This window comes from Bubalus kerabau, chromosome 23 (genome assembly GCF_029407905.1).
Source record: "Bubalus kerabau isolate K-KA32 ecotype Philippines breed swamp buffalo chromosome 23, PCC_UOA_SB_1v2, whole genome shotgun sequence".
Lineage (NCBI taxonomy): Eukaryota > Metazoa > Chordata > Mammalia > Artiodactyla > Bovidae > Bubalus > Bubalus kerabau.
The window spans coordinates 12111718-12138894 of NC_073646.1; the positions used below are offsets into that span (position 1 = coordinate 12111718).

Here is a 27177-nt window from a genome sequence, read left to right on the forward strand (position 1 = left end):
GATCTTCCCAACCCTGGGATTGAACCCTTATCTCCTGCATATCCTGCATTGCAGGCAGATTCTTTACCCACTGAGCCACCTGGGAAGCCCCCATTGATCATATAGGCTCTTTTAAATATGTTTTGTTGGCACTTTCCATAAGGAATTGCCAGACTGAATTTTAAATATCTCTGAAGGCCTGGAAGCCAAGCCAAATACTTGCTATCAGACTCATCTGTAATACCTATTTGTTGTCCAGTCACTCAGTCGTGTCCAACTCTGCGACCCCATGGCCTGCAGCATGCCGGGCTTCCCTGTCCTTCACCGTGTCCTGGAGTTTGCTCAAACTCATGCCTGTTGAGTCAGTGATACCTATAGATTTGGGTGAATTCTCTTTTTGAGGTCCCCTAAATATCCTGAGGTTCCTGCACCTGCCAGGAAGTGACCTACCTCACTCACCAGATGAAGCTGCTGGGATCTCTGTAAGCAATTTCCCCCAACAGTGCTTTATTGGCTCCATAAAGTCAACGTTAAGTTCCTTAAAGCCGTCTGGTCATATCTGAATCTATATGCATGTCTCTCTCAAATATGGCACATAATATGGTAATATGTCCACTTTCCAGTTGTGTCCTGTTATGAGAAGAACAGATTCTTACTGAACTTATGTAAATATAACTATACTGCCATGAGAAAAAGCCATTCACTAGGAGCTTCCAAATTCTGGAGCAGTTGGTTAGAGAGAAAAAGGTATATGTTTCAATTCTGCTTATAAAGGTATAATTTACCAAATTACTTTAGTCATAGTTAGCAAAAGAGGAAAGATTTCCTTATATCTGGAAAGAAAGCTTTAAGAGGCCAGAAATACTTCAGACAGAAGTAATAAAAATTATAATCATATTTATCAGTTTACTCAGTACTGGGTAACTGTACTGAATTCATTTTGATCTTTTGTTAGTGGTTTTATGAAGCCATTTGTCTTTCCATTTAGAGTTCTGTAATTTCTTACCCAATTCAGTGGTATGATTTGAAAGTTATTAGAAACTTGCATTTTATTTATTTATTTTTTAAATTTAAATTTATTTATTTTAATTAAGGCTAATTACTTTACAATATTGTATTGGTTTTGCCATACATCAACATAAATCTGCCACAGGTGTACATGTGTTCCCAATCCTGAACCACCACCCCCGCCACCTCCCTGTATGCAAGACAGCAAAAAAGACACAGATGTATAGAAACTTGCATTTTAGAGTACTTGTTAGATTCCTTTCCATGAATTTTTCTGAAGATTAAACACATTTGCAGGAAGCTTTTGTAAAACCATCCAAGTAGAATAATAACTGTCTGTAGATGAGAAAGACTTAGAATGGCCATTCCATTGTTAAAGTTCAGTTTTTAAGGAAGTATAGTTAGTTTTGTGTTGTACAGTATTTTAAGATAACAGTTGAAATTATGATGATAACATATCAGGGTATATCAGATTTTTATTGTTTTCATAAGATTTCTGAAATATTTATAATATATACCTGTACAGACACAGCATAAAGAAGCTTAGTATTATTTCTTAACAATGGTTCCCATGTAATTTAACATGTCAAATAAACCTAATTAGTTTAATATCTCCTTTTTATAAGAAGAGAGAACAAATCCTTTGAAATGTTTCAGGGGCCCTCTGAAAACTTCAAAATTAGTTTCATGTTTTAAAAAAGACTTCATAATATCATGTATGAAACAAATTGACAGTCCAGGTTCGATGCACGATACTGGATGCTTGGGGCTGGTGCACTGGGACGACCCAGAGGGATGGTATGGGGAAGGAGGAGGGAGGAGGGTTCAGGATGGGGAACACATGTATACCTGTGGCGGATTCATTTCGATATTTGGCAAAACCAATACAATATTGTAAAGTTTAAAAATAAAATTAAAAAAAAAAAGAATCTACCTAACAAAAAAAAATAAAAATAAAAAAGACTTCACTTAGAATTTGGTTTAGGGTCAGTTTGTCAAAAATATTCAAAAAGCTTTAAACTCTTGATTAAATATTAGGATCACAGGTTACTGTGAAACAATACATACTCATTTAATCATGGTAACAAAGACTTTGCAAGCAAATACAGAAGCTTAAATAGTTTTAAAAGGCCTAGCTCTTTTTTTAAAAGTTTTTTTTTTTTTTTGCTTTGGTCTTTTAATATTGAAAAGGATTTTTTTTCCTTCTAAGTAGTTAGAGACCTGGTACAGACAAAACAGAATCTTTTTTTTTCTAGACAGATTACATTAAAGGTAAAGAAAAACCTTTGTTTACAGTTTCTCATTAAGAACAGACCAATAATGTAATAAAGCCTTGTCTTTCTGACAGAGAAAAAACAAATTCTAATTTTGCACCAGTGTACCTTTGATAATGAAATTTGTTCACTCAATTAAATTTATTCCTATCTTAGCCAGCTTGATCACATATAAAATCCATTTACCAAAATTCCTTTTGTGCAAACCATCTACAACTTTGTGTCCATTTTTGTTTGTTCCTTGTTCTCTTTTCCATTTAAAAGTAGTCAGCTGAAGGGCAAAAATCACTTTCATTCTGTCTATAAAAATGCATCTCCATCTGTTGTTCAGTAACTCAGTCACGTCTGACTCTTTGCAACCTCATGGACTGCAGCTCCAGGCTCCCCTGTCCTTCACCATCTCTCAGAGTTTGCCTAAACTCATGTCCATTGAGTTGATGATGCCATCCAACCATTTCGTCCTCTGTCATCCCCTTCTCCTGCCTTCAGTATTTCCCAGCATCAGGATCCTTTCCAATTAGTCAGCTCTTTGCATCAGGTAGCTGAAGTATTGGAGCTTCAGCATCAATCTTTTCAATGAATATTCAGGATTGATTTCCTTTAGGACTGACAGCATCTCCATATCTCATACCTCTTCTTAGCCCAAAATACACCTTACTTTCCTTGCATAAAGAATTGTTCTCATTAGTTCTAGTAGCCTTAATCACATATATTAATTAGAAGCCTTAATTTCTTGTGAAAATAAAGAAGTAAATTCTTAGGAACTGTGACTAGCATTTTTGGCTTGGCATATTTATAAATACCTTTTGTAATTTCTAGAGACATGTGCCCTTTTTAAATAGTATAATCTTTGAATGTGGCAAAAGACATGGTTACTAATAGACCCTACTTTTTCTTTAGATTCTCTACTGAAAAAACAGGAAGCCAGAAGTAGATAGATTTATGTTCAGTAATGCTTTTTTTTTTTTTTAATGTCTTCTTTGGAAATGATCTAGATGTTTAGTGTGTTTACCTGACTCATCATTTAACTCAGCTTAGCAAAACTTTGAGGATTCTGATAACCAAAAAGATTTTGGAAGCTGTTTGTAAGTTTGCATATACTATAACATGTAAGTATTGTTAAAAGGTTCACCTAAAATCTTTTTATCTTGCTTGGTGGTGGTGGTGATGGTGGTTTAGTCACTAAGTCATGTCCAACTCTTGTGACCCCACGGACTGTAGCCTGCCAGGCTCCTCTCTCCACAGGATTCTCCAGGCAATACGAGAGTGGGTTGCCATGCACTTCTCCACTTGATCTTCCTGACCCAGGGATTCGAACCCCTGTCTGTTACATCTCCTGCATAGGCAGGTGGGTTCTTTACCACTCTCACCACCTGGAAAAGCCCTTTTATCCTGCTTACATCTATTTAATTTTACATGTTATTAACAAATATATTTAGATTACGTGTAGAAACGTTCATGGGATATTAGATAAAATTAGTCATCATCTCAAGCTATAAATATTTTTTTGTGAAAAATTTTATAACAGAGGAAGCATGAACTTATTTGATCAACAACCCAGATGGAGTGAAAAATTGCATGTCTACATTGTATCCAGTGCTGATACACTGCATAAGTCAACATGATATAAAATGATCTTTGGTACAAAAGATTATTTTATATCATGTTAGCTTAAAAAAAAATTGGGCCCTTAGTTTCTATTATATTGTTAAGAGTTTTTATATAAGCACTTGTTTGTTTAAGCCAACTAAATAGAACTCTTTTACAAATTAGTTTTGGCAATACCATTGTTTGGAGGAATTACATATCTCTGCACATAGAGACACAGACATGAGCAAACAGATGGGGATATAAACACACACATGAGCATACAGAACACATATATGAGCACACAAATACATGAGTATATAGACACATGAGCCTATAGACACAGATGTGAGCACACAAACACATCAACACATAGACACACACATGAGCACACAAACACATCAGCATATAAACACACGAGCACACAAACACATCAGCATATAAACACACACGAGCACACAAACACATCAGTACAAAGACACACACATGAGCACACAATCAACATATAGACACACACATGAGCACATAGATAGAAAGATCTTAAAGCTTTTGTTAAAAAAAAAAAATTAGTCATGAGATGGGTACAATAGTGCAAAACTCATTGGTTTATAAAAAGAACAGTTGGATCCAAATATTGTTATGGCATCTTGAAAAAGTTAAGTTTGTCTATTCAGATGGCAAAAGCCTTTTTTACTTTTTGGAAAGTGAAAGTTGCTCAGTTGTGTCCGGCTCTTTGTAATCCCTTGGAATGTAGTCCATGGAATTCCCCAGGCCAGAATACTGAAGTGGGTAGCCTTTCCTTTCTCCAGGGGATCTTCCCAACTCAAGAGTAGAACTGGGGTCTCCGGCATTGCAGGTGGATTCTTTACCAACTGAGCTATGAGGGAAGCATTTACTTTGTGGAGAGGACTTAAGATTTGTATTTGACAAGTAATCCTAAAGAGGCTATTTGGGCAAAAACGCTTCTCTTGTCGTTTGTATTTTTTAAAAAGGCTTGTTTCCTTCTTTTTTACCTGCCTTTGGTTTCAGGTTCTAACTGTTTGAATTAAACCAGCTCAGTTTCAGGAGATAGTGCCTAATGTTTACATTTCTGAGTTTGTAGCGATTTACAAGACAAAAACAGTTGTTTCTGTTAGCCCTTGGACACTGGCCCCCTGCTTACACCTCACCTCTGTGGGTTCAGGGCAACCCTCTTGGCCCCCTTTAGCACATTCAATTAACACTGCCCCAAGAGTAGAATCTGCTTACCAATCCAGGATACATAGGAGTCGTGGGTTCGATCCCTGGATCAGGAAGATCCCCTGGAAGAGGAAATGGCAACCCACTCTAGTATTCTTGCCTGGAAAATTCCACGGACAGAAGAGCCTGGCGGTCTACCGTCCATGGGGTCACAAAGAGTTGGACATGACTGAACTCTCTCTCACACACGCACACACACACACGGGTGCATTTATGTACCCCTGTTTTACAATACAGACAGGGAAAATGAGACACAGCACCCAGCCCCACTAAACAATCAAGCAGAAGAGACATAACCCTTCTAACAGAAAGCCCAGTTTTGCTACAAACTTTCACCTCAGTTTCATTAACTCTATTTTAAAAATTGTAGTATAGTTGATTTACAATATTGTGTTTAGTTTCTGGTGTACGGGAAAGTGATTCTTTAATGAATGGGTAAAGAAGATGTAGGGGTGTGTGTGTGTGTATATATATATATATATATATATATATATATATACAGTGGGATATTAGTCATTAAAAAAGAATGAAATAATGTCCTTTGCAGCAATATGGGTGGAGCTAGAGATTATCATAGTAAATGACAAAAGTCAGAGTAAGACAAATATCAGATGATACCACTGATATGTAGAATCTAAAATATGACACAGATGAACTACTTACACAGCAGAAGAGACCCACAGACATAGAAAACAGTCTTAAGCCTTCCATTAACTCTTCTGCCTCTGAACGAGTGCATTTCACTAGGACCCTGTCAACTAGTCTGTTTTACAGTTTTGGATAAAGAAAGCGTTCCTGGCCAGACCCCAGGTCCATTCCTATGAAACGCTCAGGCAGAGTTGACACAGCCTCTTCATGTAACACCCACTCAGCCATTCTAGCCTTGACAACCAACCCTCGCATTTTTATGTTTTCTCAATATAATTATAGCACAAGTTGATGCCCCTACAGTGGATTTTGGTGTCATAGCCCAGGAAGCTTCCACATCAAGGGGTCCTGGAAACCTCTCTACCTCCCTGGCAAGAGGAAGGTATCAATTTCTGTGCAAAAGGCCTTGGCTGCCAAGTGAGGGGTCCAGCCAAGGGTCCTGGGCCTTTCTGTCAGTCTTTAACTTGCTTGATCGGCCTGTTGACCCCAGGGATCGCAGGTCAGGTTTCTCGGTGTCATTTTTGCCTTCTGGCCTTTTGCTGCTGCTGCTGCTAAGTCACTTCAGGCATGTCCAACTCTGTGCGACCCCACAGACGGCAGCCCACCAGGCTCCGCCGTCCCTGGGATTCTCCAGGCAAGAACACTGGAGTGGGTTGCCATTTCCTTCTCCAGTGCATGAAAGGGAAAAGTGAAAGTGAAGTCGCTCAGTCGTGTCCGACTCTTAGCGACCCCATGGACTGCAGCCTTCCAGGCCTCTCCATCCATGGGATTTTCCAGGCAAGAATATTGGAGTGGGGTGCCATTGCCTTCTCCGTTCTGGCCTTTTAAATCTCTCCAAATTGATATGAACAGAACAGACTTGTTTGGGGCCTTTTAATGTTGGGGGGAGGGATAGGAGGTCCCTTTGACCCACCCTACCTTAGGTAGTGCTGTATTCAAACCTTTGTTTAACCCCATCAATATCCGTTTTATATATCCCATTTCTTTTTAAAAATGTATTTATTTTATTAGGAGGATAGTTACCTTACAACATTGTGATGGTTTTTGCCATACATCAGTATGAATTGACCCTCGGTGTACATGTATCCCCTCCATCTTGAACCCACCGCCCACCTCCCTACACGCAAGGCAGCAAAGGAGACACTCTGTGTGAAGAACAGACTTTTGGACTCGGTGGGAGAAGAAGAGGGTGGGTGATTTGAGAGAAAAGCATTGAAACATGTCCATTCCCATATGTAAAGTAGATAAACAGTGCGAGTTTGATGTATTTCTTAATAACCATCTAAAGACTTCTATCCTGCTGGGACCAGTCTTCTTGACTCCTCTCTTCTTGATTTCCTCTGTGTTTTGCCTTTTTCAAATATTTGCTGTATTCACCTATTTCTTACTGACCCTTTGAAAATTTCCACCTTTGGGAAGTCCACTCACTCTCTCCTTGGCCTCTTCCCCTTCTCCTGTTGATGAACATTTCTTTGCTTTTTCTTTTTAAATTTTAAGTAAAATTTTTAATTGAGGTATAGTATTTAAATTTAATTGATTTACAGTATTGTAAGTTTCAGGTGTGCAGAATAGTGATACACAGTTTTGAAAGGTTATTCTCCATTTATAGTTAATATAAAATATTAGCTATATTCCCTGTGCTGTACAATATATCCTTATAGCTTATTTATTTTATACGATATTTTACACCTCTTCCCATCCCATTCCTCTGTCTTGCCCCTTACTCTCCCCTCTGTAACCACTCATTTGTTCTCTGTATCTGTGAGTCTGTTTCTGTGTGTGTGTTGTTGTTATATTTACTAGTTTGTTTTATTTTTTGATTCTACATGTAAGTGATCACATAGAGTATCTGTCTTTCTTTCTGACTTATTTCACTAAGCATAATACTCTCCAAGTCTTTCCATGCTGTAAATGGTCAAAATTGATTCTTTTTTATGGCTGAATCGTATTCTTTTGTGTGTGCACCACATCTTCTTTATCCATTCATCTATTGACGAACACTTAGGTTGCTTCCATAACTTGACTATTATAAATAACGCTGCTATAAACATGGGGGTGCATGTATCTTTTCGAGTTAGTGTTTTCATTCTCTTCAGATGGATACCCAGGAGTGGAGTTGATGGATCCTACGGTGGTTTTCAGTTTTTGGAGGAAGCTCCATACTGTAAATTGGTGGCTATACCAATTTACATTCCTACCACTGTGTATGAGGGTTCCCTTTTCACCACACCCCCTCGCCAGCAGTTGCAGTTTGTCTTCTTTTTGATGATAGCTGTTTTGACATGGCAGTTCTTCCCTGGTAGCTCAGCTAGTAAAGAATCTGCCTGCAATGTAGGAGACCCCAGTTCAATTCCTGGGTCAGGAAGATCTGCTGGAGAAGGGATAAGCTACCCACTCCAGTATTCTTGGGCTTCCCTGTTGGCTCAGCTGGTAAAGAATCCGCCTGTAGAGTCTGAGATAATATCAGTTGTGATTTTGAATTGCATTTCTCTGATGATGGTGACGTTGAGCATCTTTTCACATGTTTGTTGACTTTCTGTATGTCCTCTTTGGAGAAATGTCTATTCACATCTTCTGCCCATTAAAAAAAAAAAAAATCAGTTTGTTTGTCTGTATGGAGCTGTAATAACCTAATGTTTTTATTAGCGTCTGTGAGACTCATGAGGGGAAGCTGAGACCCATAAATTTACTAATTCGATATGGCTTTTTGAATGCCAACATTTTTTTTTCCTGTTTTAATTAGAGGAGTTCTTAAAACTAGACATTCATTTTCTTTGCGTTTATCTTTTAATGTAATCTTTCCATCAGTTCAGTCACTCAGTCATGTCCGACTCTTTGTGACCCCATGAACCGCAGCACGCCAGGCCTCCCTGTCCATCACCAACTCCCAGTTTACCCAAACTCATCTCTATTGAGTCTGTGATGCCATCCAACCATCTCATCCTCTGTTGTCCCCTTCTCCTCCTGCCCTCAGTCTTTCCTAGCATCAGGGTCTTTTCAAATGAGTTAGCTCTTCGCATCAGGTGGCCAAAGTATTGGAGTTTCAGCTTCAACATCAGTCCTTCCAACGAACACCCAGGGCTGATCTCCCTTAGGATGGACTGGGTGAATCTCTTTGCAGTCCAAGGGACTCTCAAGAGTCTTCTCCAACACCACAGTTCAAAAGCATCAATTCTTCATCACTCAGCTTTCTTAATAGTCCAACTCTGACAACCATACATGACTACTGGAAAAACCATAGCCTTGACTGGACCAACCTTTGTTGACAAAGTAATGTCTCTGCTTTTTAATATGCTGTCTAGGTTGGTCATAACTTTCCTTCCAAGGAGCAAGCGTCTTTTAATTTCATGGCTGCAGTCACCATCTGCAGTGATTTTGGAGCCCAAGAAAATAAAGTCTGATACTGTTTCCACTGTTTCCCCATTGTTTACAGCTTACTCAGGAGGGTATGAGTTTTTGAGCCAATCCAGACCTGGCTGCATGCCTTCCAGTGTGACTTTGGTGGGGTTGGCCAGCCTGAGGGAGCCTCAGGTTCCTCACTTGTATAAAGGGGGCGATGACAGTACCTTCCTCACTGTTGTGAACATTCAGTTCTTAACACAGCACCTTGTCCACAGCAGGCATTTAATAAGGTTAATTTCCGCTTTGGTATTTGTTACCACTGCATTCCCCGCTGTGATAGGTGGCAAGGAGGGTAAAGATGGCCGAGGCCAGCACCTGGGAGTTCCCTGAGCTCCTGTGACATGTGAATATGTATATGTGCACTCAGTCATGCCCAACTCTTTGTGACCCCATGGAGTGTAGCCCACCCAGGCTCCTCTGTCCATGGAATTTTCTAGGCAAGAATATTGGAGTGGTAGCCATTCCCTTCTCCAGGGGATCTTCCCAACCCAGGGATCAAACCCATGTCTCTTGTGTCTCCTGCACTGGCAGGCAGATTCTTTACCAGCTGAGCCAGCGGAGAAGCCGCAGATGCTCAAGCACTGGCTGCACAGCCCGGGGCAGGGACAGTGCTGGCTTCCCTTTTGGCCTGAGCTGGGTCAGGTGGTCTAGGGGGATTCTCATCCGTGTATCTAAGGGCCGCCCTGGCATGGGCACTGAAACAGTTCTTCTGGACCTGTTGAGTGAGGGGAAACATTTTCTCCCTTGCCTCTAAGCCTGGGCTGACTCATTTGAAAAGACCTTGATGCTGGGAAAGATTGAAGGCGGGAGAAGAAGGGGACTACAGAAGATGAGATGGTTGGATGGCATCACCGACTCAATGAACACGAGTTTGAGTAAACTCTGGGAGTTGGTGATGGACAGGGAGGCCTGACGTGCTACAGTCCATGGAGTTGCAAAGAGTCGTACACGACGGAGCGACTGAACTGAACTCTTAAGCCTGAATCCCCAAGCCACAAGCCTTTCTTTTGTCTCTTCCCCCCAGCCCTGGGTCCACTGTGCAGGCCCTGCCCATCATATCTAGGTTACTCTAGATCAACCATCAACAAACTATGGCTGGTGACCACATTGATACCTGGACAGTTTTTGCAAATAAAGTTTTATTGGAATACCATCATAATCATCTTCTATACCATCTGTGGCTTCTTTTATCCTGCAGTGGCTGAGTTGAGTCTTTGTGACAGAGCCCATAAAATATTCTGAAGCCTGAAATATTCACTGTCTGGCCTTTTACAGGAAACGTTTGCCACCCCTGCTCTAGATGTCCCCCTTCAGGGCTCTTTTTCATCCCCAGGGGGCGTCGCCGTTTTTCCACTGTTCATGCTGTGCAGTGATGGGCTGACCTTCTGACCGTCTCTGTACCACGTTGGGGAGCGCCTGGAGGGCGCTTCTTTATCCAGGACCCCCATCTCTCTCAGTACAGTCACAAAGTAGGTGCTTGGTTACCTATGAAATGGATAAATGACTGATCAGTTGGCAGGCTGGATGAGATAAGCATTCTAAATTGTCCGCTTGAGAGAGAGTTCACCTGCCTAGGTGAACCTAAGCTAAGCTTTTTCGCTTGCAGAGATGTGGCCTCAGTGTCGAGTTGGCCCAGGAATCCCGCCTGCAGTCCATCAGCTCCCTCCCCAGCCCTCATAGTGAGGTGTCGCTGATCAACGTAACTGATACTCAGTATGGCACCTGCTGCGTGCCAGCCTCTTGCACTAAGTGCTTTAGGGATATTAGCCAATTTCAGGCTCAGGATGACCCCCAGAGGGAGGTGCTGCTTCCACGCTCCAGATGAGGAGATCAGGTGTTGGAGAGGCGCATGCGCTTTCCCAGGGGTACCTAGCTGGTTAGTGTGCCTGTGAGCAGACGGTGGGGAAGGGGCTTCATTCACACCCATGCAGCTGAGCTCCAGAGTAATGCCCCTCCCAGGACACAACCCTGCCTTGCTGCAGCCCCAGGACAGGTCATTATAACAGTAGCTTCTCTTTCCATTTGCTTTAAGGCTAGGAAACTCCTTTCCGCTTCTCAGCTTCAAATCCTAAAAGCACAGCACGGTCAGTAATTGCGCTTTATCATCTGGTGGCATATTTAATGCATTCACCGCCTTTAATTGAATGGGTAATTCAGGATTGATCGCGCGCTCCTAGAGGCACCCGTTGTATACTCGACGAACAGAGAAGAGCATCGAAACAGCTCGTCAAGGACTTGTCTCAGAATAGGAGCCAGCAGTACATGTTATCGTTGGGAAGAGCTGGCCCCGTGGAGGGAATGCCTCGAGAGGTTTCAGGCTGTGGGACTCTTGATAACTTTTCAAGGAGCCCAGGTTTCCCCCACTGGAGGTGGAGTGGGTCAGCTTAAACCAGGGTCAAGGGACAGGATCCTTAAAGCAAAATCAGGATGCTGTGACCGTAGAACAGGGTGTGGACATACTGGGAAGAAGCAAACGAGAAAAATGGCTCTTGCTGTTATTGGCACAGATTCAACTAGATGATGGTGTTTGAAGTGGGTAATGCATGCAATGAGATTGGGGTCTGGCACTTTCCCTGGGAAGTGACAGAAAAGTCAACCCAAACGGGCCCAAACAGGAAGGGAATTTATTACTCCCTGTAACTGACCAGTTCTGGGGTAGTCCAGCTTCAGGCACAGGTTGATCAGGGCCTCACACGAGGTCCACCTGCTCTCGACAGCTCCTGGCTTTATTCTCTGGGGACATATTCTCAGACAGACTCTCTTCTCATGGGTCAAGTCAGCTGTAGCAGCTCTAAATATGATCAACTGTTAGCCAGTGAGAGAGGAGTAAGAATCGCTTGCCCGTTCATCCCAAAAAAAGCTTCACCGCATCCTAGGGGGTCATGTACTCTCTCTTGAACCGTTGTCTGTGGCCAGGGGAGTGAGGGAATGAGCTGACTGGCTTAGGCCTGGGTCATAGATGCCTTTCAGAGCAGCTGGAGAATCAGGGCACCATCTTACTGGCTGGCCCAGAGCAGCCCACGTCCAGTGCAGGCTGGGGAAGCAGGCCCTTGTCTGCTGTGCTGGGAGCTCAGGCAGTGCCCAGAAGGAGACAGGGAACCTGCCAAGTGTTTCGGAGACAGCAGTAACACATAAAGGGGAGTGATCCAGGCCAGTCATTGTGGCAGAGGGAAAGGTGGCATGGATTGGGGCCCCTTGGGGATCCTAGCAAGAGTAGACGAAGGACTGAGCTCAAGAGTGAAGAAGGGGGAACAAACCCAAGACACACAGGAGGCAGACTCGGCCACACTGGATGGCTCCTTTGCCTGGTGAGAGATGTGATTTGCACTGTGCTAAGCCATCAGTTGGAGACCCAGTGCCGGGGGAATGACAGGGCTTTTACCTGTGATTTTAAACTGAGTGCTTACCTTCCACAAGCAAGGGAGAAAGTCCATCTATTACCCACAGGGTAGCCACTTTTCTCCTTGAATAGAAGAGCTGCAGAAGTACTTACAGCTATTTTTATTTATTCGGCAGCAGCCGCTAAAACTCCGAGATGTGCACCTTCATTCCTCCACGCCACATTCCCCTAAAGGACACATTAGCTTCCTAACCACAGCTTCAGATTCTGGAGGCTTAGAGGTGGTCTTCATCTTAGAAAGTCTCAGCACTCCCACTTTCTGAAAGCAGGGGAGCCAGAAGGGATTCTTCGCAGCACACCTGAGACCATCTCACTTAATGGCAGTGTGTGCCCCGCTCCCACCCTCTGTGCAGATGTAGACATCAGAGTGCCAATGCAGCATTTCCATACGTAAACTGACCACCAGAAGTCTCGAAAGCAGGACTGTGAAATGCATGTCACTCGTGCCACCACTCCCCCTTTCTGTGTCCATGGCAGACATAGCTAATCAATCACCCCCTTTCTCGATGAGCTCAGACCCGTTCTCAGAATCCTCCTCCACAGAGCCACTGCCTTCCCCAGGCAGCTCCCACTAATGGACTAGAGCAGGCAAGCAACCCTCGCCTTGGCAAATCTGCCACCCTTGTTCTGAATCCTCACTGGCTGTGTGGCCCTGGACGCATTAAACATAACCCTTCCAGGTTTCTTCTGCAAAACTGAAATAATAATAATTCCTTTGAATGGTCGCTGTGAACACTAAGATGTAAAAATACATAAAGTGACTAGCACAGCACCCAGTATACAATAAGTGCTCAGTAGTTAACTGCCTTCTTTTCTGCATAAAACTTACCCTACCAAGACTGCACCATGACTTGTGGTCCATTTCACTCCTGCCTAATATCGTCATTTATCTCTTCAACTGCATTTGTCTTAGTCTTCAATAAGATTGTGGATACTTAGAGAGTAGAGATGATGTCTTTAGATTCTTTCTGTCTGCTGGTCTTCCACCAAGATGTAGCAGCTGGATATATAGGAATGTAGCAGAATCGGCTAGTTGCTTTCCCCAAATATCCATTTCGCTTGTCTTTTAGCAGTGGGGGCAATGTGCCCAAGGGGAGAACACTAAATTTCTCAGCATCCCGTGCACCTGCGTATGACTATGTGACTAAGCACTGACTGGTGAGATATAGGTAGACATGTTGGGGGTGGCCTCCCAGGAGGGCTGCTAAAGGGAGATAATTCATCTGGGTGCTGCCTGCTTTGCTCTTTTTGTCTCTTTCCTATTGTCTAAAATTCAGATGTGATAGCCGAGGCTTCAGCGTCAGTTTTGGTCCTTGAGAATGGCAGCTTAAGAGTGAGGATGGCAGAGCAGAAAGATGGACAGCACTTGGTCCTCTGATTTTGTGGAGTGGCTGTACTAACCCTGGAATGCCTCCCTCCAGACTGCTTGTCCAGGAGAAAATAAACCCCACATGATCAGGTCCCTGCTGTCTTGGAGCCAAAAGCAGTTGTTCACTGCTACAGAGAGTTCTTTGAAAAAAGCTAAGAGAATTGCTTTCCCAGAACCCTAGAGGCGATACAGCACACAGCATTTAAGGATCTTGGAATTCCATTTGTTTTTTCCACCATCTATTTATGAGTTCCCACACAGGTCTGGTACTGCTGGGCAGTAAGATTCATGGCTGGGTTCTTAAATAGCCCAAGCGGAATAATCAGAGAAGAATCTGAGGAAAGAGAGAGGCCAGAGAAGATCCTGCTGTGCCGCTTAAGTCGGGTCCAGATTAAGATTAGACTTCACCTTGAGCCCTGGTGACTCAGATGGTAAACAATCCACCTGCAATTCGGGAGACCTGGGTTGGGAAGATCCCCTGGAGAAGGGAATGGTTACCCACTCCAGTATTCTGGCCTGGAGAATTCCATGGACAGAGGAGCCTGGTGGCTACAGTCCATGGGGTCGCAAAGAGTCAAACATGACTGAGCGACTTTTACTTTCTAACCTTGAGTGCCATGTGGGCCCCAGTGAACGGCTTCGATTCCTACTTTGGAACCTTTGCTCTGGCTTTGGCATGGAGAAGGGGTAGGAAGGAAGAGAGCTGCCTTCACCTATCCTGACCAGAGTTCTTCTCCCTTCTAGAAGATCTGAGCCTGTCAGCCAGCTCTAAGACTGCCTTTTCCACAGCAGAGCCCCAAGTCTAACTTGGGCAGCCAGTCAGACCTTGGTATATATCTGGAGTTTTCTAAAGCACCCACAGCTCTTGACATTCTGGGCTGGGCCTTCTAAACCTTTGGTCAGCTCCTATTAAAAGCCCTTTGATAATCTCCTCTAGTCCTGGTCAGCCACATACCAAGCAAGCAGTGAAGGTTTGGCCAACATCCGCTGTGTCTGTGACTGACCTCTAGGTGGCGGTGGTTGCCCACTGCCGCTCTGGCTCTTGGCGCCATGGCAACTAGAAGTCTTTCCTCTACATGAGCCAGCGCGCCTTGTCTCTTTCCTCTCTGCAACTTGGACCCAGTTAACCCATCTCCTGCTGTCTCTTTTATGTTACCCCTCTGACTTTCATGTTTTCACTGTTGTGGATGTCATGGATCATCTCTACAAAAAAGCCTTTATTTGCACAGAGGGCTAGACTGGGATATCATGCACAGAAGTCCACATACATACACCTTGGTCATACGTGATATATACACCTGTCAAAGACATCAGTCCATTGCTTTCTGTTAGTCACCAGGGAGGTCACTTGTACCTGGGGGTGGAATTAGGGGGAGGGGCGGCTCCCTCGTGGCTCAATGGTAAAGAATCTGCCTGCCAATGAAGGAGATGTGGGTTCATTCCTTGGGTAGGGAAGATTCCCTGGAGGAGGAAATGGCAACCCACTCCAGTATTGTTGCCTGGGAAATCCCATGGGCAGAGGAGTCCAGTGGGCTACGGTCTGTGGGGTTGCAAGGAGTGGGACTGAGCAATGAAACAACATCAGGCATTGAGTGAGCTGAGTCTTGGGAAACATGTGGGTTTCTGCCTGGCAGACGAAGGAGGAAAGGCCTGCAGACAGAGGGCCGGGTATAGACAAAAGCCATGTGGGCTGGAGCACCCATGTCAAGGAGGGAGAATTCGGGGGTTTCTGAACAGCTCAGCACATGTGGCCCAGGCTGCAAGATGGAATGAGAGGGGGTGGGGCTGCCGAGGCAGGCAGGGAAGTGACAGGGAGGGGCCTCGGGAGCTTTGTCAGGGAGCGTGGACTTGATCTTCCAGTCCAGGGGCTTTCAGACTTGGGCTTGTCGTGACCTGGTACTTCTCCGAGGGGTCTCAGACCCACCCTCGGTATCAGGGCACAGGTGGAGCCCTACCCTCCTCCTCCTTTTACCAGAGCTGCTCTGCCATCATCTTCTGTATCAATCTCTCTAACTCTCTCGGACACAGCTGAGTGCACACACACACAAGTGTCATTCTGAAGTGCAGACTGATGAGGGTGTGCCCTCCTGATGGAGGCAGAGGTGCAAAGACCAGCCAGACCGTGCACATGCGTCTGAAGCCTCAGCCTGAGTTACACACACTGATCTTCTGTTGACCAAAGCAAGTAACACAGTCAAGCCTGAAGTTAAGGGAAGTGTCATCTGCCTCTAATTGTGTGCTCAGTTGCTTCAGTCGTGTCCAACTCTTTGCAACCCCATGGACTGTAGCCCACCAGACTCCTCTGTCCATGGGATTCCCCAGGCAAGAATAGGGGAGTGGGTTGCCGTTTCCTCCTCCAGGGGAGCTTCCCAGGAGGAACTGAGCCTGTGTCTCTTATGTCTCCTGTGTTGGCAGGTGGTTTCTTTACCACTAGCGCCCCCTGGGAAGGCTCTAGTAGAAGGACCTGCAGTCACATCTGAATGACATGGAGTATGTAGCAGGGAGAGAAGGGGAAGAATTGGGCCAGTAATTCAGTGGCCCACGATTGACAAAAGGAAAAAGGAGAAAAAATTTAAATCATGTCGCCAGCCTACTTTTCTCTCATTAAGTATCCTCAGAGAAGCATAATACAGGAGACAATCTGCTGGCCCCTTTCTTGGTCTTCCACGTAAAGTTGCTCCCAGAGTGTAGTGTTTAAAGAGCTGCCTCTTCTATAAAATTAAAAATCTTATAAAATTAGATTTTGTGCATAGCCTTCATATAGCATATAACACTGTGTGCGTTATACATTTATATAGCCAAATTACCACTCAGAGTTGTACATCAGACCCAGCTCACTGTACTTTATGGGCAATTTAAGACATCTCCAGGTGGTCATTTTGACCAAGCTCACTTTTTGCCTCTGGGCTGGTTTTAATACATTAAGTTCAACTTCATTTAAAGTTGTTTTATTAAAGGTCCATAACCCATAATTCAAAACTCTTGAGATCAACACAATTCAAGATTCGCATTTTCATTTTTCTTTTCTTTTTGAACTTTAGGAAAGAATAAGAGCATAATGAGCAGGTCTGGGGCAGCACCCAGAACCGGACACTCAGTGTCCCTGCAGTGAAACGGGGGCATTCACGCTTAATGGGATGGTTCAGGCAGGTTCCACTGCTGAACGAGTCTGCACTGAACTTAATAAGAGCCTTTTGGTTTTCAGAGCTTTTCAGATCTGGGGAGTTGAGGCGGGGTGTGTGGCTGAGGGGTTGGGCTCCTGTTGACATTGTAGTTTTTGACATGTCCCCCTGCCCCAAGTGGCACACAGGCCAGTTGGTCCTGGGTCCTAGGAGACCCCCCCTCCACCTTCCCTGCACCAAGGGCCACTGAGGACATGTTTTTGCCCAAGTCCCTTGATTTGGATCAGCAGGTACCAGAGGTGTGGTTTCACAGCTCCTTTCTGCAGAGAAAAGTGGGCTGTCAGCTGCTGTGGGCTCAGACACATCTCAGGAGGACCTGGAGAGGAGGTCTGCCGTGCTCAGCCACTAGATCGCCCCGGGCTGCCGGGCCACTGACTCATACACAGGCCTTCTCGCCCCCTCCGGCTCTGTGCACAGGGGGCGGGCCCGAGTGGGCAGCTAGGACCTAAAACATGAGGATCTCCTAGAAGCAGGGTGTGGGCGCCCTCGGGCACCTTAGGGCCTTAGGTGGACCCTTTTGGAGCCGGAGGTGCCAACTTATCTTTTGGAGGTTGTGTGTCCTCCTCTCTAAAGAAGAGATGTGACTCTGGCCGGCAGGGTTGCTGCAGGGAGTAAAGGAGTGAACGGGCGAATGCCACTGAGCTGGCCCACAGGGGGCGCTACAGCAGTGGGGTCGGGGATGTTCGGCAATTCTATTTCTTAGACCTGGCTGCCGGTGACTTCCTCACTGTGTGTGGTGGCTGGCTGGGCCCCAACTTTGTTGAATGGTCTGAGATGACTTAGAAAAGTATATGTACTGTGTGTGTATATGTTTGTTTGTATGTACACACCCACCTGGTGGGGCTGTGTGTGCATGTGTGTGTGCATGCGTTTGTGCTAAGTCGCTTCAGTCGAGGCTGACTCTTTGCGACCCTATGGAATGTAGCCTGCCAGGTACCTCTGTCCACAGGATTCTCTAGGCAAGAATACTGGAGTGGGTTGCCATGCCCCCCTCCAGGGGATCTTCCAACCCGAGGGGTTCGAACCTGCATCTTTTCTGTCTCCTGCATTGACAGGCGAGTTCTTTACCAATGTGTGTGCCGTTGTCTTTTTTTCAAGACAGAATCCCCAGGCTTTGTGAGTTATTTCAGGGAGTCTGTGATGAGTCTGCGACCTTGGAAAGTAGAAAGGCCATGACCAGGTTGGTAAGAACTGCTCGAGGCTCCCCTGCATATAAACTCCTAGAAAGCAGGAGACCTTCATGGTCTTTACACCAAAGACCTCTAGAGAAAATGCTTCACACGTCTAGGTGCCAAAGGAATGTTTGAATGAAATTACCAGAGTTGACTGTGACCGCCGGGTCCCCTCTCTAGTGGGCAGTAAACTGAGCTGTCAGGCAAGCCCTTTTCAACTCTTTTCTTCCCCTTACCAAATAGCAGATCATCCCAGCATTCCCTAGTGTTCATTCCAGCCCTATCTTTGAAGAAAGCTTTTTAGGTTTTATTTATTTGTTTTTGGCTATGCTGGGGTCTTCACTGCTGCGCCTGGGCTTTCTCTAGTTGCGGTGCACGGGCTTCTTATTGCGGTGGCTTCTCTTGTTGCAGAGCATAGGCTCCAGGCACACGGGCTTCAGTAGTTGAAGCTCACGGGCTCTAGAGCATTCCAGTCCCATCTTGAACATCAGAATTTAAAAAAAAAAAATGCTATCTTATTGGCCTCATTATAAGGAAGAGATGAGTCCATGGACCAAATTAACTGTATTACAATCTTTGTGGTCTGCAAGCAAGCAGCTCGGTTGTGTAGGGGGATAAAAAAGGGCTCTTCCTAATGACTAATGTGTCTCTTTAAGCGAACGTTAAGAGAGAGGTGCACAGAGTTCTCATCTGAGATGTTCTATTGTTTGTTTTTCATTGCTCTGAAATGATTACTGCAAAATTTCTGAAATTGGATGCTTTTCAAAGAGGGAGATTAAAGAGTGCGAGCACAGGCTCGCAGCTGTGTAAAAAAGAGTGCGCATCTGGGTTGCTTTAGGATGCTTTGGGCAGCGCGTCTTCAGCTTCACCTTGGGCTCTCCGACAGCTCGTGAAGGAACTTTGAGTCCTCTTGGGGGTGCATCTGCCGTGCTCCGTCCACGAGTCTGCTTGGAACAGACTTGCAGCTGGTAGCATCTCTGCCCGAGCTCGACGCCATCTTTTTCATGTTATTTAACTAAAGCCTCCTAAATGCAGTTTGATGGGGGTGGGTTTCCATAACGCCAAGACAGAGATGCTGTGGCATTCTGAAGAAATCCAGACTGAATGAACTGAATGAATCCACAAGGGGGAAGAGAAATCTGGTCTTGACATGCTCGCTGAAGTACTCTGCAGTGACTGCCTGAGAATTTGTAGCTATTTGATTAAGGATCAGTTCTAATTGGAGAGTTCTATATTTATTATCCACATTTTTTGGTCTGTTTGACAGTCACCACTTGTCCTGTTTCTAGACTGTGCTGGGGGTAGTATTCAGACTCTTGGCTCAGCTCCAAGGTTATCTCAGCCCACAGTTGCCAGACTCACTACAAAGGGCACCAGAAGAAGCTTCGTGTTGTATAAATAAACTGCAGGCCTCTGTGGAGGAGGGATCCTTTGAGGCTTCTTCTACTTCTCCAGAAATTGCTCCCTCCTCCTACATACACGCTGCACAGATACACAGACACTTGCCAAGGCTAATTGACCCAGCATGGATACCCACCCAGGGGAAAACTATGTAAATACTTGCCTAATCATCTCTCTTTTGGTTTTAATTCTTTTGATTGCAAGTGGCAGAAATGTTGTCTTAAAACAGAATTTATTGGCTTAATGAGTTCAGGTGTGGCTTGATCCAGGTGCTCAGTCACTCTCCCTCCCTCTGCTTTTCTCCATCTTCCTTCTTCTCCCACCCTCCCTCCCTTTCTCTTATGATTTTATTCTCTAGTTGGTTCCCTTCCTTGTGGGGTTCCTCTCCTTGTGAGGATATAAGCTCCAGCAGATCTGAGCTTACATCCTCACAGGGAAAATACAACTAAAATATCCCTCACCTCTTTCCCAGTAATACAAGCTCCCTATTAGCCTGGCTTGGGTGACGTGCCCTTCCTGTGGTAACCCCAGGGCTTTGATCGGCCAGGCCTTGATCTTGTGCCTGCCTCTAGGATCAGAGCTCAGGTGGGGTCCACAGGAAGCACAGGGACTGAGGTTGGGTAGACACTGGGTCCCTAGAGGAGAATTGGTGTGCTGCTGCCAGAAGGAGGGGGTATGGGTGCCTGGCAGAGAGGAATGCCCAGTGTTCACTGTGGAGGCTCACACCTGGAACATTTAGGATTGGGCAAACCATGAATGGGTCAGTCTGAACGTACATGGGGCTGGGTTTTGAGGGGCTGGGTTTTGAGAGGTGTCATGTTTGGACCATGGGCTCAAGAAGTAGAGAAAGCTAGCATGCAGAGAGAGAACGTGCAGCATGTAGGATGCCTGGCTCCCTGTCCTGGTTCTGATAGCTCTCTGGCTCCTGGTCTAGCCTCTTGGAGAGCCCAGCAGCACTTCTAGCCCTCGGTTGTCTGAGATACCCTTGTATTTTTTCAGTAAGTCCCCGTTTCCCCAAAGCTGTCATGAATTGGTTTTGCTTCCCAGCAATGAAAGGGTCCATGACTGGGCAGAGAAAAACCAGCGACTGTGTTAGGCTAGCTCACAGGGTTTCCCTCCAGGAGAGATGCGCCTGCAGGAGATTGATGTGCCTGGAGCAGAAGCATTGTACGATGGACCCGTGCCTGGTATGGATCGAATTCTGCGCATCATGAGCAGCTCCCAGTTCTTTAAAGGACAATTAGCAGCAGCAGGAGGAGGGAGGTCACTTAATCACATTAGAAAGTGACACTCATGGTCATCCTTGGTGAATAATGGCCTCCCTCGCCCATTCATTTACACGAGAACTGCTTGCCTGAAAGATGCTTGATCACACAGCCCAGGTCTTTGGAGGCCAAATGTGGCTAAATAGTCCCGATGTGTCTGAAACTCTTCATTCAGAAAGGGAGGCCCTAAAACTGTCTTTTAGGGTTAGCCGTCTCTTTGGTATCTTCAGAGTTGAGTGTACTGCTTGTTCAGACACCAAATTCTTTTATCACGAGTTCATTTTTGCTATATCTCTATTCTTAAGAACACTTGGTTTGGAAAGGTCTCCGTGTAATCAAAGTAGAAAACTTCAGTAGCTTTGACTTGGATTGTCCTCACCCTTCCTTCCCCTCACCCTTGAAGTCTTTGCTTAGACATCACCTCCTCCAGGAAGCTTTCCTTGATGGACTCCGCACTGCATTCCATGCTGCTTCTCCTTGTCTCCCAGCCTCCTGTGTCATAGCACTGATTCCACCCAGACTGTAGTTTTTGTCCATTTAGTTGTCTGTCAGCCTCATTCACGTGGGACCTTTTAGAGCAGGCCAGAACTTTGGTTGCACTGGGTCTTGGTTGCAGCACTCGGGATCCTTAGTCAAAGCATGCAAACTATTTATTAATTTTTATTTATTTGGCTGAGTCAGATCTCAGGTGGCATCTGGCATCTTTAGTTGTGGGATGTGGGCTCTAGTTCCCTGACCAGGGGCTGAACCTGGGCCCCCTGCATAGGGAGCTCAGAGTCTTAGTCACTGGACCACCAGGGAAGTCCCTGCCCTGACTTTTACATTAAGAAATTTAAGTCATGTGGAGAGCTTTAGTCAGTTACTAAGGTTCACAGCTAATAAAGGTGAAGTCACGATTCAAACCCAGGCAACCCTAGTCCCCAGACAGCTCGTAATCACGGTTCCAAACGTCAGTCCACCTTCCATCTATCTCCTTGCAGCTGGCTCAGATCCTGGCTCGTAGTAGGTGCTCAGGAAACACTGGATGAGCTGAAGTAGATTGAATACTTATGTGCGTGCAGCTCGGCTTAGGACTTTTTATTCATTTTTTGGGGGCCATGCCATGTATCACATGGGATGTCAGTTCTCCCGTCAGGGACTGAACCCATGCCCCTTGCTGTGGAAATGAGGCGTCTTAACCCCTGGAGCTCCAGGGAAGTCCTGGTTTTGCTTCCTTCGTGGCTCTGATGAGAGTTAGAGGCAGGGTTGGCTTCCCCCTTGAGCAGAGTTGTGCAGCCAGAGAGTGAGTTTTCACTGGGACCCTTCTCTCCGAGGCTAAGAGACTTCGTCTGTTTGTAAAGCTTGCCCACACCAGCAGCCCCTCCAGGGCTCTAGCTCTGGGTGACAGGGTCGCAAGGAGCTTCCGTCCGTCTCAGCAGTGCCACAGCTGTTGGGACATCAGATCTTCCAAGAGCGTTTTTCCTGCATTTTCATTATAGTGGCAGAATTCAGGTGCATATGGAGATCAATATCTCAAATATCCTGGCCCCTCTTCTGCCTTCACAATCATGCCCAGCTTGGTTTCATGCTGTGGGCAGGCCTGCATGGTCCCCGGGCCCCAGTGAGCTCTCAGGCCCTGGAGCCCAGGTCGGGCCCGAGTCCCCACCCCCACACTCATTCAGGTTTCCTCCTAAATGACAAGGACAGTTGTTTTGTTTTGGAACGTGGCCATGCATTTCAAAGCAGCTCTGAACATTTATCCAGTTGCATTTGGAGAGAAGAGGGAGGGTGACTATGCATTCTTCTCAAAGCTCACCGGAAGCCCCACTGACCTGAAATGTATCATTTCATTTTTCCCTCATCAAAGTCAGTATTCAACAGAAGCAGAAAAGTTGGGAAACTGGGAAAACCATAACAGTAATAAGAATTGACCAAACATTCCAACACAACCACTGTTAATGTTTTGATTTGAAGCCTTCTGGTTATTTTCAGGGATATAATTGCGCACATACACACATGTGATTGGAGTCATACTTATCGTCCCCTAAATGGTCTCTAAATTGAATTATTTGAGAGTAAACAGATAGCCGACTTCTGCTTCTCCACTGCCCCCCGCCCCCAGAAGACTTGGCTGGTATTTACATCTGTGAAGAGAGAAGCAGAAGGTCTCACTGCCTTTTGCAGTGAGTCTGAAACCCCGTCTGTAGCTTCAGTGCTGTGAACGGAGTAGCCAGCTTTTGGCAAGCGAACGCTGACTGCCGTGCGCGTGGCCCAGTCACAATGCGCGTGACTCAGCTATCCAGACTGCGGCCTGTGACTGCGGGATGAAGTCATGCTTCCTTTTAAAATTCCCCAAGTGTGATCCCTGGAGCCCCTGGCAGCTTGATGGCTGGAAACAAGCCCCCATCACAATGGTTCCAGCTATTTCTGAGTTTCCTGCGAACTGTCTCAAGCGCGCTTGGGGACCTGCCCCTGTGGTTTTCTCTGTGGCCCCTGACATTGCTGCTTGGCTGAGGATGAACCTCATTAGATGGCCAGGGATCTGGGCACCTGGCCCACCTACGGTCATCTTTGCTCTGGCTTGGGTTGGGGGAGGGGGTAGGATGCTTTCTCTAACTTTCTGTGTTGTTCAGTCACTCTGCTGCTGCTAAGTTGCTTCAGTCGTGTCCAACTCTGTGCGACCCCAGAGACGGCAGCCTACCAGGCTCCCCCGTCCCTGGGATTCTCCAGGCAAGAACACTGGAGTGGGTTGCCGTCTCCTTCTCCAATGCATGAAAGTGAAAAGTGAAAGTGAAGTCGCTCAGTCGTCTCCGACTCTTAGCGACCCCATGGACTGCAGCCCACCAGGCTCCTCTGTCCATGGGATTTTCCAGGCAAGAGTACTGGAGTGGGGTGCCATTGCCTTCTCAGTCATGTCCAGTTCTTTGCAAATTCATGGGCTGCAGCAGGCCAGGCTTCCCTGTCCTTCATTATTACCCAGAGTTTGCTCAAACTCATGTCCATTGAGTCAGTGATGCCATCCAACCATCTCATCCTCTGTCGTCCCCGTCTCTACCTGCTCTTAATCTTCCCCAGCATCAGGGTCTTTTCCAGTGAGTTGGCTCTTTGCATCAGATAGCTGGGCCTGTTCCCTGTGTCCACTCTGCACAACCGAGACCAGGCCAGAACTTGTAATAAAACTGGGCCAACAGTGTAGGGATCATGGCCAAGAAATACAGCACTGGGTAGAACTTGCAGTTGGGGCTGCCCTCAAGTCCAGGGGTCTCAGAAGGGTGACTCTTTGCCTTCCTTCTGGTCTCCAACTCCCTTGAAAGGGCACATGACTCTCCCAGCAGGGGAGAGGTCCGCCCCAGTACAGGGTCAGATCCATGAAGTCAGAGCACAGTCAATGTCATGCTTGTTTCCTCCTGGTCCTCTGGCCAAGGCTGCTGTTAGCAGTGATGGGGGCCACAGTGGGCGTCTGGCAGAGCAGAGGGTCCTAGTGGGCCTGATTGGCCTGGAAGGTCTATTTGCATAGCAGGTTATGACATGACGTGGAGACATTCCCCATGGTTCCTCTGTGAGAGTCCGTCTGCCTCTGACCTTCACCGGAAGTGATCCCACCTCTGACTTACCTAGTCAGAGACTTGACTTTAGAGCCAAAAGGTGAGCCCCCAAGTCAGGAACTCAGCACGCCAAAGGGACCTGAGTCCCAGCGTTTGTCACCAGATTGGTGGGTGGTCATGGGAAGATGCGATCCCCAGAGTCAGGACGACCCGGGCCCCAGTGTTCGCTTGCTTTCTGACTAGTTGTGTGTTGGACCAGTGGCTCAGCCTCCGTAAGATAAGATGGCAGATGAGGGTGCAGGTGAACGGCACTGCGGCCCTGGCTCCTGGGCTGTGCTGCTGCTGGTGCCGTTGCCTTCTCCGTCATGGGCGCTAATGTTTGCCAAAAAAAAAAAGTTTCCTCTCCTCTTAGAGACTTAGGCCTGGCAAATTCCATGGACAGAGAAGCCTGGCGGGCTACAGGTCGAAAGAGTTGAACATGACTGAGTGGCTGAGCACAGCACAGCCAGAGACAGTAGCACTCAGGCTGGAACACGGTGCGCGCGGTGCTGTAGCCCCTGAAACACGGAGACTGGGCAGCTCTATTCCACTTCTAAACTGCTCATCCTCTGTCCTCCTCTTTTCTTTCTTTCTTTATGGCTGCACGGGGTCTTGGTTGCTGCGTGGGCTTTCTCTCGCTGTGGCTTTCTCTCACATCTACCCTTGGATGTGGTGTGCAGGCTTCTTGTGGCCGTGGCTGCTCTGGCTACGGAGCCTGGGCTCGAGGGCGAGAGGGCTTCGGTAGTCGTAGCACACAGGCTTAGCTGCCCTTTGGTATGTGGAATCTTCCCAGACCGAGGGTCAAACCCGTGTCCCTGGCGTTGGCAGGCGGATTCTTTACTGGACCACCAGCGAGGTCTTCCTCTCTCCTCCTTTAAAAGGCACGTGGGGTGATGCTAGCAGTTTTTGGTAATGCATTTCCGCCTTTACAAGTCTGCCTCATCTGCATAACCCAGTGAACCAAAAAGTCGTTTTTCTCCAACTCAGTTATTCATCTTATCCTCGGCATTTGGCTATAATAATATCACTCCATCAGCGTGATCATGCAGTAATTCAGGCATTTTGTTCTAGCAACGAGGACACTTAGAGTTAATAACACATGAAGCCATTTCATTAAGAAGAAAGTTTTGTTCGGAGCCATTAACACAGGCCGCCAACCAAAATACAAATCATTTCCTTCCTTGGATATTAAGGAAGCAAAATTAATCAGGAACCTAAAGCCATTTCTCAGAGAATCTTTCTTACCCTGAAGTCATCTGACTCTCCTCATTTAACAGTCCTCATAAAGGGCATCTGAGCTTCCAGTTTATAGCACTTGCTCTTCTCTGGGGCCAAAAGCACGCAGCCTGGGCTTCGGGTGTAGCAGCAACTTAAGGCCCAGTTCCGGTTCTGCTCCTCACCCCCTGGGTCATATTGGGTGCGTTGCTTAGTTGCTCCAAGATTCCATTTCTCAGCGTATAAAATTGCAGGGCTCTGGTGAAAATTGTAGGTCAAATGTCTGTCCCATGGTTGGCAATACTAAATGGTACATCATCTTCTGGAGGTCTGAGGACATTCATATAAACTTAGCTTCCATTCTTGAGTATCACAATACACATGAAAAAGCATTTGGGGACTTCCCTGGTGGTCCAGTGGTTAAGAACCTGTGCTTCCAATGCTGGGGACATGGGTTCAATCCCTGGTCCAGTGAAATAAGATCCAGCATGCCCTTAGGCATGGCCAAAAGATTAAAGGGGGAAAAAAACCAACACATTTTTGGTTTTAAGATGGAGGACTGTGGATAATAAGGAGTTGCCTGAAGGACTTTGCTGGTGGTGCAGTGGATAAGAATCTGCCTGCCAATGCAGGGGACACGGGTTCAGTCCCTGGCCCAGGAAGATCCCACGTGCTGGGGAAGCTAAGCCCGTGTGCCGCAACTGCTGAGCCCGCACTCTGAAGCCCACAAGCTGCCGCTACTGAAACCCACGTGCCTAGAGCCTGTGCTCCACAACAGGAGAAGCCACCGCAGTGAGGAACCCACGCACCGCAACTAGAGAAAGCCTTCACAAAGCAGTAAAGACCCAGTGCAGGCAAAAACAAATAAACAGAATAAAAAGTAAATTTAAAAATGAAGGTGCCTGAAGCTGGAAACAGAGAGGCACGCATTTGGTGGAGGTTTTCAAACAAGCAGTGTGTAAATGAGCATTAATTTCAGGGTTCTTGCTATATTCCCATCAGCAGCTTTCTCTGCAGGGTCTGGTCCTTGCAGAGGTTAGTAGCATCCATCAGGGATCACCTATGAAGTTCCTCTCCCAAAAGAGCACCTTGTCCAGAGACCTTGGTGCTTGTGTGGCAGGAGCTGTATAAATGCCCGTGTACCGAGCTTGTTTTGAGTCAGAAGGCCCAGTAGCACTTCCCAGGTTTCATTTGCATCCTTAAAAACCCTCCCAAGAAGGTCATTTACTGAACTCCGCTGTTTCTGTTGACAGTTTTTTGGAAGCAAAGGGGATGCTTAACTGCCCAGCCCACAGACTGTGCGTTCTGTTTGTGTTTCCTTGCCTGTCTGGCATTCGACAATTAATTAGGCAGGCATGGTAATTACCTGCTTTAATTTTGTGATTGCACAGCCTATAATTACCCCTAATTCTGTAATAGGGAAGTTCATGTACACAAGGCAGATGAAGATGAAGGTGATGGGGTTACCATATC

At 46.2% G+C, this 27177-nt stretch overlaps 1 protein-coding gene across 11 annotated transcripts in view; it reads left to right on the forward strand.

Moving 5' to 3' along the window:
- Positions 1 to 27177, forward strand: part of SNX29 (sorting nexin 29) — a 587227-nt gene that overhangs the window by 430466 nt on the left and 129584 nt on the right. Inside the window, exon 19 of one of the 11 annotated variants that reach the window (XM_055561374.1) lies at positions 9893 to 10307. The exons of the other annotated variants lie outside the window; for them this stretch is intronic. Coding sequence (XP_055417349.1) covers positions 9893 to 9922 — 30 coding nt within the window. The 3' untranslated portion in view covers positions 9923 to 10307. Of the gene's footprint in view, positions 1 to 9892; positions 10308 to 27177 lie in introns of those variants that run through there. 11 annotated transcript variants of the gene reach the window in all.